The following is a 20,317-nucleotide window of genomic DNA, read 5'->3' as shown; positions in this document are numbered from 1 at the left end:
GTTCTGGCGCCTGGGGGGGGGCGGGATGTGGGCCCCCAGATATGACAAGGCCACCCACAAGGTTGTACTGGCAGGTCCTCTGTGGGTGTGTGCGGCCGTTCGTCCAAAATTGAGCTTGGGGCTCCCCGTTGTGCCGTAGGCTGCAGAGTCCGTTACAGGACTTCAGGCCCCTCGCCGGCTTCTGCTGTTTCTCGGGGGCTCGCCCTGGTCTTCCAATAAGAGGGGCGGAGAGGGGAAAAAACACCCCTAGTAGCTCGTCGGCTCTGCCGCCACCCAGAGGCTCACACCAGTGCACGAGGCACTTCAGTCAGGCGGCCATTTTTCCTGTGACCAGACCACGCCCCATATGTGTATTTTTGGAAAATCTTTCTGCAGCCAATCTCCCTTTTGTCTAGAAGTTCCAGAAGTTATCAGGTTCACCATCAGGAGTTTGTTACTGAGAGACAAGCTGTACCAGGGGGCAACAAGAGCTCATCTTTGATAATTGTTCTTGAATGCATGTCTTATGGAGAAAAAAAAACACCACAAAAATGGATAGCGAGGCTAAGCAGAGAATTTACCTTAATCCTCGTGGGTCATTGTGTCTGTGCCTATTTACTAGTCCAAAGCATTTGTGCACTACATTTTGTCGATAAAAAAACATTTTTACAATTAAAAAAACAACACAATATTGATGAGAAGGTACTTCTGCCATACATGGCACCCCATAAAGGTGCTGATATTGTGAACTAGGAAGTGGTGTCAATGAGGTCTCTGGAGACCAGTAGGCTCTACTAATCTGCCTTCTTCCAGAGGTTACACACAAATTTGTTCTTCTCTCGGAATTCTGGTTAGCAAAGTAGTTCAGTAATCAAAGTAGTACCAGAGGTGCAAACTATAGTAAAGTCCAATTCACCTGCCTCAAAGATAGATTAATAGACTAGTAAATCAAGTTGGCATAGATCTCCTGGGCCCTAGCACCCCTCTCCAGAAAGAAGCACAAGGCTTTATCCTTTAGGAAAGACTGCCATCATTACCAATAAACAGGAGGGTTCATAGGCATTAAGAATCATCCTTTAGTACACTGTATATTTGTCCAGAATGTTGGAAATGGCTGGATCAGAGTTTTACATCTTCCCTATTTTCTAAACCAGTTTCAGAACGTGTAGCTAAATTCCCAGTAATGGCTTCTTGTGGAGAGAGAATAAAGCCATCACCAAGGGATTATTTTCCAAAGCAGCCAAAGTCTTGAAGGACAAAGTTTGGAGCAATGAAAGGAAAGCAATGCATTTCCTTGTAGAATGCAGGTTTACATTATCACAGCACCACACTAATGGCTTTCTGGTCTTTAGGTATGATCTACAATACTTCCTCTATAATAGGCATCTTTAGTGAAGGGTCAAATGTTGTGTTTTCAGATTTTGACAGACCTGTGAAACAGATGGGCCAATGGGCATGGCTTGCCTGTGGCCTTTTTTCATCACTTGGTTCAATAAAAAGGAGAAAAAGGAGTGAGGGCTGTGTTATAACAAACTGATCTCCTTACATCCATGGAGTGACACAGCCTGTGTTTCATGGCATGGGGTGTTCTCCATTGGTATAGCCGATCTAGACAAGGGAATCAACCAAGAGAAATAAAGGTATTAAACAAAAACAATATAGGTAGACCACCAGAACTGTGCACCTATGGCAACTCTTGGCTGAAAGTTGTGGGAGCGGCTCTGCAGCCGATGCCTTACTGGCAAGGAACTGCTCTGACAGAGTGGCAGAGGTATAACTAAATGTGCTGCAATGGACCAGAAATAGGAGCCATCAAACACACTGACCAACGAGGCATGAAAGCATTATCTACACCATCAGTTTTTGGCTTATACTATATTATGTACCAACAAACAGAGGCTATCCTAAAGGAGTAGGTGATCTTATTCACTTCCCCTTTTCATGCAGTGAGGGGACTCACTCATATGACAACTCATTATTCAGGACACTCAGCTACTAACATGAGACTTAAAAGTCCCTTTAACTGGGCCTAAAAGGCTCCTCCTGGACACCCTGGGGCACCCACATGATAACCCTGCATGGTAGATACTGGGGATAAGCACTGGAGGGAATGACGGGACACACAACTATGTCTACAATATAATCCCCTGGAAAATCTGGGGCTTGCTAACTCCCTGCAAACACTACCAAATACACTCCTACCCTAAACGAAAGTGGTTACACATATTGCCTTGATACTATAATCACACATAATGCAGGCCAAGACGGCTAAATGCCAGGAACGATAGAGAGGTCAAATCTATACTACCAACTACTCCGCATACGCCAGGGATAGTTTAAAATGGATGAAAGCAGGGATTTCCCCCTTTTCATTCAGCCTCACATCGACCACAATGCCAATTCGTCCTGCTGAAGACTCGACTTGACAACTTACCCACCCTCATTGGCCACATTTATGCTCCTAACTCCAATCAGCCAAAATTCCCTCAAAGACTAACCTCTCATCTTGCAAGGTGGATGCACAACCCTTGGCTTCTCGGTCGGGACTTTGTGCCCTAGACACCTCTCTCAACCACTCTTACTCCCCACACCCTGTCAGTGCCTAATGCATAGAGCTTGACAGTGTGGCTTCACCAGTAGTCCATGATCGATGTGTAGCATCACCTGAATCCAGGTATTAAACACTATTCCCCAGTGCATAACGTTTATGCTAGACAGGATAATTTGCTTCTCCTCCCTCAGCCCCTCTGCTTCCTCCCTGGACTAGCTTGGTTGGGAATGGTCTGACCATAGTGCCTCGACATTGAGCCTGAGCAGGGGCAGAATTCCCTCTCAAGCTCCCACATTATGCCTACCAGCCTCAGGCATGGAAGACCCGCCTTTCATAGATACAATCTTAGACCACATCTGATTATTTTGAGCACAATGATGGCATGACCTCCTCACCGGCTGTCAACTGGGACGCCTTCAAGGTGGTAGTCGGTGGGGCATGCACTTGCACGGTCGTAGGGGGTGTATAAAAAAAAAATAGTCAATTAACTTGAGACAGCTGAAAGAGACTCTCTTTATGGAGAGGATGGGGACTAGGAACCCTGCTCTCCAACCCACTGTGGCCCAACTCTGTGAGGCAGAGGTCCTACTCATTGAGCGGCTCGGCTGTTTTGACCATGCCTCCTGTACAGCCTGAACACATCCGGAGGGAGACAAGTCGGGTCGCCTCTTGGCGTGGCTGGTCAACAGAGAATCCCAGCAGCCTCCAATGACATCCATCCCGAGTGGGGATGGCACACTCATCCACTCCTTATTAGCCAAACATGGTGCCTTCACCACCTACTACAGGACCTTGTACCACCCACTCCCGTAAACTCAACCTGAGGCAATAATCGGCATTCCTAGCAACAGCCTTACTTCGTGCCCTTAGTCAGGAAGGTCATTAGATGCCCCCATCACTACAGAAGAAATCAAGACAGCTATATTAGGACTAGGGGCCGGCAAATCGCCCAGTTTGGCTGGCCTCAACGGCTGACTTTTATAAGACATATGCAGTATCCTGGACACCTAAATTGTACCAGCTGAATGGAAGCATGCCTCCTGGCTACCCTGCATGAGGCTCACTAGTCACGCTCCTGGAACCTGGGAAAGACCCCACCAACCTTGGCTCGAATCACCCTATCGCCATACTATACAGATTACAAAATCCTCAGCAAGGCTCTATCTGACAGTATTCAGCGAGTGTTTCCCAGACTAGTATACAAGGCCCAAAAAGGCTTCATCCCTGGCAGTAACAAGTCTGAGAACATTTGGCGATTGTTCCTAATCATGGACCCGGCACAGAGATCATTGCCTCAAGCTGCGGTCCCGGTTCTCGATCTCCAAAAGGCTTCAGATACTCTGAACTGGGATTACCTCTTCTGTATCCTGCCAAATTTTGGCATGCATATAGTTATGATTCAAATACAATAAACGGATTCTATGTTCAGTGTCAACTTGGAGAGGTTGGTGGGGGTGAGCTCCTTACCAAATCCAACCCTATGGACAGGAGCACAGGACAGGGTAGCCCACTTTCACTCCTTCTCTTTGCTCTAGCAAAGGAACCCGTTGCGACCTGGGGCAGACAGGGGGGCAGAGAGTGGAGCATCCCTATACTGGACAGAATTCATGCGAAATCATTATATGCGGACAATGTCCTCTTTTACCTCAATGACATTGACCAATCACTTACTAGCAAGAGTTCGGCACAGTCACCGGGTGAGCTGAGACAAATCCTGCATGTTCCCCATGGTGTCTAAACCTGGGTGAGGGTCCAGTCCACTGGGAACATACGTCACTCTGTGAACTCTGCGTTCGTATATACTACACAGCACAGAACCTGCTCAACGGGAGCCTGACAGCAATTGTCAAGTCTCTCTGGTTCTAGGTAACCTTCTGGCAGTCACTTCCACTGTGTGATGGGCCGCATCACTGTCTATAAGATGGTGATACAAAATAGTACAACGGGCGATGAAGTAAGATCCCAGTAGTCCTTTCCCAAAAGTTAGTCCGGAAATTACACAAGCTTCTGGGTGACCTAATATGACGTAACCCTTGTACAAGTAGCCCTCTAAAACTGCAGCTCCTCCTGTCTGTCAATGAAGGCTTTGGGGAGCCCCCAACTTTGAATAATATTGTATGGTGTCCCAGCTGCAGTGGTTCTCCTATTGGCTAGTGGATAGCCTCCTTCAGAAAACTTGCACGACTGACTTCCCCCCACTTACGTGAAACAAATTAATGCTGCTAGTGACTGAGGTGCCCTGGCCTAATCATGGCCATCCCTTTCTCCTTTTGGTGACCCTTGCTTGCCTCACCAAAGCTTTGAGGGCCACAAAACATTCTACTCTATTTGCCCGCAATACCTCTTCTGGGCCTCCAGATAAATCAAGGCCTTATCTCCGGAGATAAACACATGGGACCAAGCCAGGAATCTCACACTGGGAGACCTAATCTAAAATGGTCAACTTCACACTTTCACGTCCCTGATGGAACATGTATGTAATTCCCCCTCTAGGCCTTTGCATGGATGCGGTGGGGTCCCACAGCTGACATGAAGCATGTGCTTCAGGACTGTCCCAAATAGCGCCCCTTGTGGGACAACTTACTGAACAAACTTATGAAGGCCACAAGCATACAGTGGGAGAAGAACCCGAGACAGTAGCCCTCAGAAATACCGCAGGTACTGTTGACAAAAGAGTGTAGCACATTTCATTGATAGCGCTCTTATGGTCTCTCTATGTACCAACTCTGAAGTGGAAAGCCCTGGCACCTCTGTCGACAGAGGCCTGGTTCCAGGCACAGTGCTGCTGGGTAAGAGCAGAGACCACTGTTCTCAACAGAGGGGTGATGCAGCATCTTCACCACAGCCTTATCGTGCGGGACTGGGATGTTCTGATTTCTGGGTTGACCACACCCCGTCCTCTCCCTCAAGAAACCAGAGACCTTGCGGCAGAACACCCTCCAGCCCTTCCCCAAATCTGAAAAATGGATTCTTCTCACCGTATCGCTAATAACCTCAAATGACAGCTGCGCCTGACACCCTGGGATTCCGCCTTCCCTCCGTATTATCACTTGTCACCTTCACCAGTCCCTCACTAGCATAGATCCTATTGGAGCATTCACAGCAGCACATATATGAGTCATTATGCTTCCAGAGGGCTCAGACATTCATTCAATTCCCACTCCCCCCTTTCTGGATCACAAACCCTGCCCTGAGAGATTGTTTCAGGCTGGGCAGCTTAGTCACCATTCATCTGAACCTTCGCAGCAGACTGTCTTGCCCTGAACTACCATCAACATACAAATTGTTATGTTCTGTAATGCTCTAGTATGCAATACATGTTGTAAAAAACATACCATTAAAAATGTTTAAAAATTTTAAAAAAGTGACTTAAGAAAGGTGACCATATAAGGAGATGGGTCAGTCTCTGGTGCATCCCTAAGTAACCAGATAAGACAGAGGTCTGGCCTGAAATGCAGAGAAGAAAGGCTTGCTCTACCTCACTCAGTGCAACATGCTGGAGCCCCGGTCTACCAGGAGAAACATGTTCATTGTGGACAAGTATGTTCAGCCCCCCACTGCCCCCCCCCGACCTGCTGTGGCAACCATTTCCAAACATGGAGCAGAACCAACTCAATGACGCAATATGGTCTCCAGAGAGGAAGTGTGCCCCAAAGATCTTTACATGACAAGCAAGAAACAAGCTTTTCAATAAATGTACAACTTAGGTCATACTGGAGCAACCTTGGTGCTTTCACCCTCTTGCAGATAACGAATCATTAAATGCCACGAGTCAGTAACACTCAAGAGGGAGATTAAGTATTCCCGGATTCAATGACTCATTACCTAGCACAAAGGATTTCAGGAAGCCTGGTACTTAGGGCAGATCAGAACCTCAGAAATTTAAATTATGATTTTTCCTTGCCAAAGTGAAATCCGGCACCTTGTGTCAGATCTTTTCATCTATGCTCTACTTCAGGAACAACTACATCAAGAGAATGCATCTCGATAGTAGCACAGAGAGATGGCATGATTTAACAGCTCTTACCCAAACACTTCACAGGGAAACGGGAATGATTGCTGCCGCATAAGTACACATGCTTGGTATAAGCTGTTCAGAAATCTGGTTTCCAGTAAAGCTACTACCAACAGTTATAATGGCGGGTGCACATGATAACAGTAAAGAGTAGAACAAAAGGGGCTCAAGCAGTTCCAAGAAGCTTGTTATGACATTTAAAAAAATAATAAAAGTAAACATTTGTTTAAAGTAAGACATTAATTCTCATTAAAGTAAAGTTTAATGCATTTCGTCATTTGCATCTGAAAAACTAATACTACTGTGTCGAAAGGTTCTGGCTTCAAACATCAATATACATTGCTCTGATAATCTACTAAACATCACTGCTATTTGACGCAGGATGCAAAATCTTTTTTGGTAAGGGCGATCTAATCATTTTATTCTGCAAATGAATCCAGTGTACTGATCAAATAATGCAAAAAATGCTAACTGTATTCATAAAAATATTTTATTGGTCATTTTACAGAATTCTATGTGGGTCTGGAAATAGGTTTGTTTCTGTATTAAGTAACTGTTAAAAGAATAAATGTCTGCCATTTACTGGATGACACAGAAATGTTAAAAGGCATAACTTCCAAGGAATTCTGCCTTTTTTCTGCTTTTGTGTAAGGACCGTTTAAAAATGAGTAACATGTTTAAAAATAACGGACAATACTACTAGCTTTACCCAACCCCTAGCCAACATTTCACACATATGTACAGATGAAACTTAAGTCAATACATGCATTCTGAAACAAAGACTTTTCACAAATAGACAGTAAAAAGTATTATGAAATACAAGTTCATACTACAGAATTCTCTCGAAGCTCCACTTTTACTACCCCAACCACCTACCAAAGAGGTGACAGACTTGGATGCGTTTTAATTTATTTGCAAAAGTTTTCATTATTTGGGCAGAATGGTAATATAATGTTTTAGAATCAGTGGAAATTAGTGTCTTCATTAATATTTTAAAGCTGTAAAACAATCAATGCTTTCAGGTGTACTATTTTTCTGTAAACATCACACCAAATGAATAGGTAACAAAACAGCCTGATAAAGCCAGCAAAATAATACAGAGCAAGTGTAATCTAATAAAATGTGTTGAAAAACATTGGCAAAAGTTTGTACAAATGCTTTTTTTCCTATTTAAACACCAAGTACCAGCAGGTGTATTAAAGATGACCATTACTAAACCTCTGTTGCTTAAACAGTCGATTAAAGTTGATCTATGACTTGTATACATATAACTATTTTTCACAATTCTCAAATAATACATATTTAGGCAGTTTTTAACTATGTTATAAAATGTTTATTCAGTACATGCCAATAGCTATGAATCCAATGACTGTGTTAGAACCCACTAAACTAAAAGTGAGAATGGACTTACCAATAACACTGCATAATGAATATTTAACCACATTTTCATGGCACCTTGAGGTGTGAAGACTTTTAGAATTGGAAAAAGTCTTAAAATTTTGTATTAAGTCTCTGCCAACTGCCATTCAAAGTGTACAACTACACACTGCTGCGCCTGAAACCCGCAACTCGTACCACTGCAAAGTTTAAGCACACAATTACGATGTTCCAATAAACATACCAATCATGGACATGAATATTTTCTCATGAAAATGTGGCAATTGTTGGCAGAAAATGAGGATTTGTATGTTACGACAGAAGAGACCAACGAAGTTGAAGATGTGACTAATGGGATTCTCCATTTATCGATGAACCTTCTCCTCTCGGTGAAGAGGACCTAGACATCCCCCTCTCTGTGTTGTCAGAGCTAGAACCACTTTGACTGTGTTGATCTGCAGATGTTGCGCTGGAGGCAGGGGTTGACTTGGTTTTCTCCTTAAAGTCTGTAATAATGACAGTCAGATCACCAACGGTAACTTCCAAATGCTGAGCACTGCTTCTATCCACATTTTTCAATCTTGGTCTAAATGGAAAAAAATATTTCCTAATGTCAAAGAAGTGAAAGGTAATAATTTCAACTATATTGTGGACCTGCCTTAAGTCCCCAATACAACATACTTTTGCATACGGTTATACCACTGAAAAACGAAAAAGACATTCCTAAAGCAAATTAGAATTAAAAATAAACATGCTGCAAATAGGTAAGCAACGTAGAAAAAAATGCACACCATAATATTTCAAAAGCCTTATGGTGCTGATCTACTTCTGTGGTCAAGCATAAATGGGAAAAGCGTTCTTGCTTCATTTACCTGGTCCTAGATGAGGATAAAAAAAAAAAAAAAAAGTCACTGTAGAATTCGGCATCTTTTACTATGAGGTAACTTAAACTTCCATCCTTTCCTGCCCAGAGGCAGATCTACGAGTTGCCAAACATCACATAACTTATCAAACATTTTTATTGAAAATGCTTCCCAGGGGTAGTAAAGGATTATTATTTTTCGTGTAACAAATTAAATAGTTGGGGGTCTGAAGTTTGACTAGAACGTCGGCAGGTGGGTGACGCAGCAAATTAATATTAATTCAGGTTTACAAGTGTAGACAAAAAACAAGGTAATTGAGTAAGAAAGTCAGTCAGGGTAATTGACTTCATCATTCAAAACAGCTGCCCAGATTTAAAATAGAGAACATCTGCAAAGCACATCTTATCTGCACTCAAACGTCCTTAACCTTGGCATTCGCATCACTGTATTAACTTGTGGGGGTTGCCACTAGCTGGTTATGGTTTGGACCATTTTTCCATAGAAAAACCATTTTTTGACTTTCCTATATCTTTGGCATCTTTTGACGAATCTTCACGAAGTTTTCCAAAAAAGTGTTGAAGTGATTCTTGGAGCGCATGGAAAGTTTCGGGGTGATCCGTCAATATTAAAGGAAAACTACATTTGTATATCTCTAGCCATGAATATTTAGCAAATAATTCTTGAATTTTTCACGAATACACGTGCGAAAAAGCATTGCAATTGGCTGACCGCAACCTGATTACGAAGTTGAGGCCGCCACTTTATTTCTTGGGGCACGGTTCCTGGGAGGTGATAATTCAAATTGAAAGTGGCATAAGGGGTCAGGGTGAAGGTACCCTGACTGGGTGTGATGTAGGCGTGTTTTAGGTGCAAATTATGGGTTGAAAATAATTTTATGTCACCATGCTCGATATTCGCAAATTAGGAAAAATGTAAAAGAAAAACCACCAGCTCATTCATTCACTAATTCATGCACTCAAGACTCATGCGTCCACCCACACACCCACTCATGCACTCCCTCACAACCACTCAGACTCACACACCCACTTTCAAACCAACTCAAACACTCACACACCCAGGGACAGAGACAGACAGGCCCTGTGGCCAATCTACGCTGCCCATAGCCAAAGGCCATGCGCGGCCGGGGTTGGAATAGCATATAGCAATTAAAACTGATTTGCATTAACAATAATAATTTTTTTTTTTAAATCATTGAAATTTACTGAAAAACCCAAAGGTTACAGGCACCTCATAGTAGGTTCTGAATTTACCTTATCTCCTGGGGCTGTCCGTATTTTGAAAAGGGGCAGCACAGCATAGTGGTTTCCCTGCTTGCACTGGCGTAGGCAGGGAAACCTGCGTTTGCTTCTGCTTAGCAGGAGAAAGTTATATCTCCTGCCACGCGGGAGCAAACTTCAGGGACCCGGGAGGCAGCATGTTTTAACTGCTCTCTGTGGGAAAGAACAATGCTGGCTCCTTCTGGGTGCAGGGAGTTCGCTAGGACCTTGGGGCTCCCCCCTCCCCTTTCAAAGCCCCCAGTGATAGTGCTGTGGGTGCCCTGGGTAAGCACCAGGGGATGGGGTCCTCTGGGCCGAAATGGGCCTGGGGACGAGGGGCCGCGCGGCCAAGGGTCATGCACAGAGTGGGGTTGTGTGCGTGTGGGGGCTTGGTCACAGGCCAGGACCTGCAGGCAACACCTCACTGTACTCATCCTCAGATGATGGGCTTAGGTTGCGAGTTAAAGGGGGGGGGGGGAAGGAATAGTTTGTTTTCTACTGGAGGGAAAGGAAGGCACCTATTTTAAGGCATCTCCTTGGATGCCGATCTGGTGGAGTCTCTATCATGGTGTGGTGGGAGACTGTGTCGAATGCTGCTGGCTGGTCTTGTAGGAGGGCAGCTGACTGCCCTTAGTCTAAGAGGATTCTGATATTGTCTGTTGCCGCTACCAGGTCTGTTTATTGGCTGTGACTGGGGTGGAATCCAGACTATGAAGGCTCTAGTAGGTTGCGGTCTTTGGGGTAAGTCGCAAGTTGCTGATTAACAGCTTTCATTAGTACTTTTTGCTGGGAACGGGAGCAAGGAAGAATAATTTCTTTATTGTTCAGTTAACTGAAACTAAAAATCATTAAAAGCACAGAGATAAAACCAAAATATTAAGAATAAAATCATTGATCAGAAGTTGCGTAGCAGCCATTATTGCATAATTCAAAAAAAAATGCTAAATGCAATGACAATTACTTTAATCTCATATGTATTATACCATGTCCGTCCCAGTTTTTTGTTTTTTTTATTCAAAAGTGCTAATTGCATTAAGATGCTGATTTCCTAAATGATATGCCTGACTTGACAGTTACATATACTAAAACATGGTAAGTGCATGTGGGCCCAAAACACATCCTTGTTTAAAGCTGTTATTTGTTGCTATTTTTCCTCGCTATTGTTAAGCCTTTTCCCAACCTTACCCTTGTCTACGTATTAGTATACAACAATTTTATGACGCTTAGTAGGGTAGAGGGAATTTCCCAGCTTTGAAGCTTAGACCATAAGATGTTATGCTGCACTGCATCAAAGCAGAACTAAGGTCAACAAAGCATAACTATAGATCGGATGAACGACACCTGGCTTGTTCCATTAGCAGGGCAAGCATAGACATGTCTGTGGTAGTGCTGGTTTTCTTTATGAATTCAGTCTGAATAACTGGCATTAAGGAGACAAATTCAGCCCAGATTATCAAATCAGCAAGCAAGCATTTTGCAAAATATTTTGCCTCCCCATCCATTAGAACAATCAGCCGGTAGCTCACAGGTGACATCTCCTTCCCTGCTTTAAAAATTGGGTCAAAATTGAACAATACCAACTACCCAGGGATGTTTGATTTAAAAGGACATGAATGTATAAGCAGGTGAGTTGTTTAGCCCAATACTGGGAGTTCTGTTTGTAAATTGCTTGCAGTAGACTATTTGGTCCAGGGGCACCATACCTGCAATTAGTTTTAACGAAATTCTCCACATCCCTTGTGGATAGAGTTCTAACAGGGCTAGTTGTGTCTGTAATAAAAAGGCTATTTTTCTCAAAACCCTTGTGACACGTGCATTCCTCCCGTACACTTCCGCAAGATATGTGGCCCAACTGACTTCTTTGATGTAGCTGGGGCGGGCATCCGTCCACCTGTGGAGTAATTCACCAATTGCCAGAATCCTCTGGCATCACTGTTCCTAGAAGCTGCAAGTAGTTTGCACCAATATAAGCCCTTCTCAGCCTTAACTGACTGCCATGTAGCTTTTTTAGAGAACGATCTCAACTTTGTGAGAGTCACAGATCGTAGGGGCTGATTAGAGCCATTCCTCAGTAACAGAAGAGCTTGATTCAGTTACTTCTTAGCAGTTATCAGTAGGGCCGAGGCTTTTCCTGGCCGGGCTACTGCTGGACCCGAAGCACTAAACGCTTCTTGGGACAATTCAAGATCCTCCATGAGTCTTGCTGAGATTTGTACCCACTGCTCCAACGGGTCACGGATCTTTTCACAAACCCACTGCCATATATACCTAGCTTTTTGTTCCACTCGTTCAATGGTTCCTATTGACTAAAAAAGCCTTCTGTAATTGATCATGGAGATAGAACCCATCTCTGGATGAACTCGATCTTGAATTGAACAGTCTGCATAGAACCGTAACCTCTGCAGTCGATGATCACTTTCCAGTCAAGATACCCGTTTTGTAATGTGTAACCTTTTGAAACAAGACTAAGGACACAAAAGTGTAGCCAAGTATTGAACTAGAGGTTACTGTAAAGATGAGTCTTTCAGCTTTATTGTATATCCATCCTTTATTTCATAAAAATGAATCCACACCACCTCCAGCACAGCTCCTTCTCCTGCTTCTCTCCTTTCCTCCCCTCACCCGGCTCTCCACATTCTATGTGAAGTCACCTCTTACATTATTGCATTCTAACACGGAGGCAGTATTTCTCTTGTACAAGATATCAAACTATTTTCACACTTACTTTTGCTGGGACCGGGAGCAGAGGGACAGATCTGTAGTTTTGAGGTAGTTGGGGTTGGCATTGGGCTTCTTGAGGAGGGGCTCGATTCTTGCATTTTACCAGGTGTCGGGGTAAGTGGCTGTGTTGATGGACAAGTTGAAGATGTCTGAGTTTCTTGCTGATGGTTATGCTGCCGTGGATGAACATGTGGTGAGGGCAAAGGTCAGTGGGGTATCTGGAGTGGATGGATTTCATGTTGGTGGTCATTTGGGTGGTGATTTGATTCCACTTGTGCATTCCGTGCACGGGAGGGGTATCCAGGAGGTTGTTGGTGTCTTCTGCAGTGTGCTGGGGTGCGAAGTTTCTGTAGATAGTGGTGATTTTGTTGTGGAAGGAGGCGGTGAGGATGCAAGTGTTCTCTAGTGCTGTGGGGTTGGCGAATTCTTTGACAATGGTGAAGAGTTCTCTGTTGTGGTTGCTGCAGTTATGAATAAAGGTGGCTAAGGCTTGATTTCTGGCTATTTTTATAAGCTTGTGGTAGTGGCAGAGTCTCCCTGGGTGCAGTACAGTCCTTGGGGAGTTTGGAATGGCACCATCTCCTCTCCAGTTGTTTGCAGGTGCGTTTGGTGGTGTGGAGCTCCGCCATGTACCAGCTTGCATGTTTGGAGGTTTTGTAGGGTTTGGGTGGGTTGGGGGAGACAGTGTCTGTGCACTGATATCTAGGCCCAGGCGGAGAAGAATTTTATGTCTTTTGACATCCGGGGTGTGGTCAGGAGACTGATGTCCAGTGTGCAAGCATTGAGGACATCGGTCCACTGGTGCTCGCTTATCTTGCTCCAAATTCTATGTGATGTGGGGGACAGTATGGGTGTGCTGTTTGGTGTGACGAGTTGGCTGAAGTGGACAATGGCATGGTTGGTCCAAGTGAGCTTGGAGGTGTGGGTGTATTTGATTCTATTGCTAGAAGTGAAAATGGGGTCAAGGGTGTGTTCAGCAATGTGCATGGGGTCTGACACTACCATGCACTCATTGGACTCTCTGATAAAGGCATTTGTGGTAACAACGCAGTCATTGTTCCGACCGCGTTGTTCAGGCATACGTAGTTCCAGCATTCGTTGTTCCATCATACATTCGACGTAGATGTTTGCAAAAATGATCGGAACACAGCTTGACCCACTCTAGCTTGTAGATTAGCTATGACATCCACACAATAGTGTTTTGTGAATGTATGTGGGTTGTTCGAAGTGGCTGCTTTGCAGATGTCTGTTAATGGAATTTTTCCAAGGAAAGCCATAGAGGCTCCTTTCTTTTTTTGTGGATTGAGCCCTACAAGTTGTAGGTAGCAATTGTTTAGCTTTGTAGTAGCAAGTTGGGATACAACTTACTATTCACCCTGCAATTTCTGCTTTTGAGATAGGGGAACCCTCTTGTGGGTTAGAAAAAGCAACGAAGAGCTGCTGTGTTTTGTGAAAGGCCTTTGTTCACTCAATGTAGTACATTAATGCTCTTGGGTGTGTAGGGCTTTTTCTGCTACCGAATCTGGTTTCAGAAAGAATGCTGGTATCTCAATTGTTTGGTTTGCATGGAGTACAGAAACCACCTCATGAGAAACCTAGCGTTTAAGTATCACTTTATCTGGATAGTTCCATTTGGAAGAAAGGTTATGTTAAAGTGAGTGTTCCGAGCTCATTTATTCTCCTAAGAGATCTAACGGTGACTAAGAATGCTACGTTCCATGTGAGGAACTGAATGTAGTGTTTCAAAAGGCAGACCCATGAGTCTGGTGGGAACGATATTAAGGTTCTAGGCTGGTGATGGGGGAATGGAAGAGGGGAATGTCTCTTTAGTCCTTCCATAAACACTTTGAGTACTAGAATTTTGAACAGAGACATGTCTGGTCTATTTTGCATGTTCATAGCAAGTGCTGCTAAGGGTAGCCTAACTGAGGTATATGCAATATCTGCTTGTTGTAAATGTAACAGATAAACAAGGTCTTGTACTGTAGGAGAAAGTAATTGGATTTGTTTGGGTAGGCAGTAAAGCACAAACCTTTTCCATTTGGCTACGTAGTAGCCTCATCTAGTTGGCCTACTAGCTTGTTTTAGAATGGAGACATTCCAGTGGTAGACTGACGTATCCGAATTCTAATACTTCAGGAGTCAGATTGCTAGATTCAGCTCCTTGTGCGTGTGATTTTTTTCCCCTGCTCCAGAGTCAGGAGGCATGGCCACAGAGGCAGCTTCTCATGTGGCACAACCGACAGTTGTAACACGGTTGAGAACCATGCTTGTGGAGCCCATGTTGGGGCTATTAGGATTAGTGTGAGGGGTATCTGTGTGAGGTTTTTTACCATGTAAGGATATATCCCTGTCCAGTTGATCTTTGACCTGATCTTTGAACTGTGGGTGAGGAAACCTGGAGGCAAAGTTTGGCATTTTGCATGCTGCTGGGTTGCAAAGAGGACTATCACCTGGGTTCCCCACCGTTGGAACAATGAGTAGAGAAGTGTTGATTTCCCACTTGTGGACTTTGATGCATTATGCCGAGCATATCTGGGAAGTCGTTGTCCACCCCTGGTAGGTATTCTGCTAGAAGGTGGTAGATATTCTGCTAGAAGGTGGATTTTGAGATGTATAGACTAGTGCCATATCTTTTCTGCAGTGCATGAGAGCTGTATGGAGTGTGTGCCCCCTTGTTTTTTCTATGTAATACATTGTGGTCATTTTTACTGTACGCACTAGAACCACTTTGTGGAGCAGATGCTGTTGAAAAGCTTTGCGATCTAACTAAATCGCAAGAAGCTCTAGGTGATTGAAATGCAAGTGTTTCTGGGTTGGAGACCACTGGCCGCAGACTGTTAGGTCCAGCATGTGGGCTCCCACAAACCTAGAGATATGCAACTGTGGTAATGGTCATTTGCAGGACTGAGGCTTTGAAGGGCTGACCTTGCAACAGATTGTTGATGTTCCACCACTGCAGAGAGCGATGGGTCTGTTGCCCTACCAACACTAGATCCTGTAAATGTCCCACCGCTTGAGTTCATTGTGACTGGAGGCAGCAGTGAAGGGGCGCATATGCAGACGTACACATGGCACTATAAAGATGCATGACATCATCATTCTGAGAAAACTACTGTTTTGACTGGAAGTGGACGATATGGCTGAAAAAGAGAATGCTGGCAGAAATCTTTGTACTCTTGCAGGAGAGGGATAAGCTTTGGGTGCAATAGAATTGAGTTGCACCTAAAAATGGTTGCACTTGTAAGGGTTGAAGTTGTGATTTTGTTGTACTTAGGGTGAAGCCTAATTCGTGTAGAAAGTTTATCACGTTTTGCATGCACTGCAGACATTGCACTTTGTTTGAACTCTTGATTAGCCAGTCATCTAGATACGGAAACGTGTATGCCCCACCCCAATTTCTGAGATGAGCTGCTACTACCACAAGTCATTTTGTGACTACTCTTGGTGCAGTATTTACCTTAAATGGCAACACTTTGAATTGGTAATGCTGGCCACTAACTTGAAAATGGATGTAGCAGCAATGGACTGGATATACTGGAGGGTGGAAGTATGGGTGTATGGGTGTTTGAGGTCTAGTATAGGCCTTAAAGTTCCATCCTTCTTTGAAATGAGTTAGTACAGGGAGTTCACCCCGTGTCCCTGATGTTCTTTTGGGACCTGCTCTATGGCTCCTTTTTTAAACAGAGCTTGGATATCCTCTGGCAGTAGTGCTGGATGATCTGTTGATATTGTTCCCCTATGAAACTTTTGAAGCGATATGAGAGTAGGATATTGTCCTGATACTTAGGGTCGCATTCTCTTCCGGAAGATGAACAATTTGGCTTCCTACCAAGACATGGCACAGAGTCTGCCTTCATTGTTGCTTTAGAAGAGTTACGAATGCAAGTGGATAGGGGACAGTCGGCGGTTTTGATTATGCTTGACCTGTTGGCTGCCCTTGATACGGTGGACCCTAAAATTATACTGTCAAGACTACAGTCCATTGGTTAAGGGGCACAACTTTGAATTGGATGAAGCCCCACCTCTCGGATAGGTATCAGGCTGTTTCTTTATCTCCTTACGATCTGAATTCAAACACCTACAATAATGCTCTCAGCCCCATCCTGTTTAATATATGAGGACACTCACTACCCTGATAAAGGAGCATACATTTAAGGGGATCAATTATGCTGATGACACCCAGCTAATTTTGCCCTTCAATAAAGATCTAGAGGAGGTAATGGTTGCTTTCCCGAATGGTATGCTGGGTTTTTCCCAGATGGATGAATAGAAACTCATTAAAATTAAACGGGGACAAAACTGAATTTCTATGCTGTTTGGCAAGTAACATTCCTAGGATTCTACCTCATAACTTTTGGCCACTCCCATTTGGAGATGAGTTGGCGCAGTTAGAATCAATCAGTATTCAGGGTTATCTTTGACAATAAGTTATCTCTGGAGAACCAGGTTACAAAAGCAGCTGGCACACGTTTCTCACTTTTGCGCAGTCTTAGGAGGATATTACCACTGCTGAGGAGTCAAGTCAAATCTCGTATAGTGCGCAGCGCTAAACACATTCGATTAGACCACTGCAATTCTTCGTTACTGGGTGCATCTGAATACCTGCTTGATAGATTGCATGGAGTCCAGGTGGCAGCTGCCAAACTTACCTTGAACAGATCTCGTAGATCATCAGCATCCAATGTCTTGAGGGAATTGCACTGGTTGCCAGATAACCCTGTTTAAGGCTATGTGTATTGTGTTCAAGGCATTACAAGGTTCTGGTCTATTGCCCCTAAGACGGAAACTGAAAAGATATGCCTCTGGACGACACTTGCGTTCTAGTACAGCAAACCTAGTCTTTGTTAGGAAGGTCGAGAAGGTAAAACAGGGTTGTTCTGCCCTTCACAGTCAAAGCAGCACAAATCTGGAATAAGCTCCCACCATCACTTTGATCCATGAAATAATTGCAGCATTTTCTGAAAGCCTTGAAGACTTGGCTGTTACCAAAATAAGTTTCTGTGCAATGTGGGTAGAGAATAGGGCCGGCAGCTATACATATCTATTTACATGTCAGCGCCAGGATACCAGTTTTGGTGAAAGTTGCGCTCTATAAATTTTATAAATAAAAAAAATATATGTTTTTGTATCTGGTGGCATAGTAGGTGGGGTGTGAGTTTTAGAGAGTACCCATAAATGGTGAAAAGGACCCACTGATCTGTTGTAATGTTTGTGGTAGTGCTGCAGTTGGCCCCTACTAGTGTTAAATATGGAGAGGGGGCGGTGTAGAGAGTCACTGTTTAGTGAGAGTGGTCCCTTTGGAGGTGGATCCACAACAGCCCTCTGGTTTTGTATTGTTGCTTATGGCATGTCCCTTTAGTGTATTGGAGCAGATGGGAGCCTTGCTGCTTTTGCGCAGTGGTTGTGTCTGTGGAGGTGGTTGCCTTAGATGCCCCTCTATGGTGTCCTCTGTGAAGGAACCCTGTCTGTCACCACACCCTTCGTACGCCGGAATCCGCCAAAGAGTCTGCCTCTCCCCGTTCCTGTCTAAAGCCACCAAGACCATCTGCGGAGTCCCCCAGGGATCCTCACACAGTCCCACCCTCTTCAATGTCTACATGGCACAGCTCGCTAACATCGTCCGATCCCACGGCCTCAACATCGTCTCCTACGCAGACGAGACTCCGCTCATCCTCTCTCACACGAAGGACCCCGTAACCGCTAAGACCAACCTCCACACCGAACTTCACGCCATCCCCAACTGGATGGAAGCAAGCCGCCTCAAACTGAACTCTGAGAAGACCGAGATCATCATCTTTGGCTCCAACAGATTAGCATGGACGACTCCTGGTGGCCTGCCACTCTGGGGTCTGCCCCAATGCCCACCACCCACGCACGCAACCTCGGCTTCATAGTGGACTCATCGCTCTCTATGACCCAGCAAGTCAACGCCATCTCATCCTCATGTTTTAACACCCTTCGCATGCTTCGCAAGACCTTCAGAAGGATCCCCATTGAAACCAGGAGAACAGTCACCCACGCCCTCGTCGCAGCAGACTGGACTATGGCAATGCCCTCTACGCGGGAACAACGGCCAAGCTCCACAGGAAACTCCAGCGCATCCAGAACGCCTCAGCATGACTCATCCTCAACCTCCCTCGCCACAAACACATCCCAGCCCACCTCAGCGACCTCCGCTGGCTCCCCGTCAACAAAAGGATCGTCTTCAAACTCCTGATCCGCACTCACAAAGCTCTCCACGACGCCGGACCTGCCTACCTCAACTAGCATATCAACTTCCACATCCCGACACGCCAGCTCCGCTCCGCCAACCTCGCCCTTGCAACCATCCCCTACATCCACTGGACCACAACCGGCAGCAGAACCTTCTTCCACCTTGCCGCCAAAACCTGGAACTCCCTCCTTGTCAACCTACGTCTGACCCAGGACCTCCTGACCTTCAGGAAGCGCCTCAAAACTGGGCTCTTCGAGCAGTGGCACTCCACCCCACCCCTCCCTCCCAGCACCTTGAGACCTTTCTGGGTGAGTAGTGCGCTTAACAAATTACTGATTGATTGATTAATATTAGTAGGTTTGTAGTGCACCCAAGGCGTTGGTGCTATCAGTGTCTTTTTGTTTTTTTCCTTCAAGCATTTAATCTCTTAGACTGCCAAACAAATGTTCGTCATCAAATGGTAAACAGAGTAGATGTTGTTGGACATCAGGCTTAAAACCAGAGACTCTAAGCCATGTGCGGCACCCGATGAGGACACTGGTGTTATATTCCCTTGCACTTGTATCCGTCGCATCTAGTGCACACTGTATGGTGGCATTAGAATTAACTTTTGCCTTCCTCAGCTATTTCTGTTCCACTTTGCCTGTATAGTCCTAGGAGAGTCTGGAGAAGGTCCTGCATCTCATCCCAATAGGCTCTGTTATATCTCGAAAGAAGGCCAACAGAATTTACTATTCTGAAACGGTTGGCTGCCAAAGCAGCTACACGGTTTTCTGATGCATCATGCTTTTTGCTCTCCTTACTGGTGGGGGGGGGGGGGGGGGGGGGGGAGCATCTCCACTCCTCTGCAAACTGGCTTGTTTCCTAGCTGTGAGTACTACCAAAGAATCCAGTGTAACATAGGCCTTTAATGTATGCTGGGTCAGAAGGGGAGGGTTTGTATTTTATTTTAAACTACCCTTTGGGTTAGGACTCTGGATTTTACTGGTTGCTTTAAGATGCCCTGTGTGGGTTTTAGCAAACCTTTTAACATGGGCAAGAACTGTACTGCCCTTTGAGACCTGCTTAAAGTTTCCACTAAAATGTCATCCTCTAATATGCATATCTACGTTATGGTAGTGTCCATCTCTAAGAAGGACCTCACAACAGTAGGTTGTGTCATCTAAAAGGTGAAGGTTTAGAGGAGTATAGGTTGGGGTCAGTGTTGTTGGGGAAGTCTACTTCAGTCTTCAGAGGCTTTATAGGGATTGTCTGGATCATCTTGCAGATGAGGATAGTATGGTGTGTCATAGGGGTCAATGCTGTCCCCAGTGCTAA

General features: G+C 44.8%; 1 protein-coding gene across 2 annotated transcripts in view; it reads right to left on the bottom strand.

Annotated features, from left to right (window-relative positions):
- Window positions 1-7,017: 7,017 nt before the first annotated feature.
- Window positions 7,018-20,317, bottom strand: part of YAF2 (YY1 associated factor 2) — a 125,361-nt gene continuing 112,061 nt past the window's right edge. For both annotated transcript variants that reach the window (XM_069228852.1, XM_069228853.1), the window contains one exon: window positions 7,018-8,508. In XM_069228852.1, coding sequence (XP_069084953.1) covers window positions 8,271-8,508 — 238 coding nt within the window. In that variant the 3' untranslated portion in view covers window positions 7,018-8,270. The remainder of the gene's footprint in view (window positions 8,509-20,317) is intronic.

This window comes from Pleurodeles waltl, chromosome 4_1 (assembly GCF_031143425.1).
Source record: "Pleurodeles waltl isolate 20211129_DDA chromosome 4_1, aPleWal1.hap1.20221129, whole genome shotgun sequence".
NCBI classification, from domain to species: domain Eukaryota; kingdom Metazoa; phylum Chordata; class Amphibia; order Caudata; family Salamandridae; genus Pleurodeles; species Pleurodeles waltl.
Note: the sequence above shows the minus strand (reverse complement) of the source record. Positions and strands in the feature narration are given on the sequence as shown.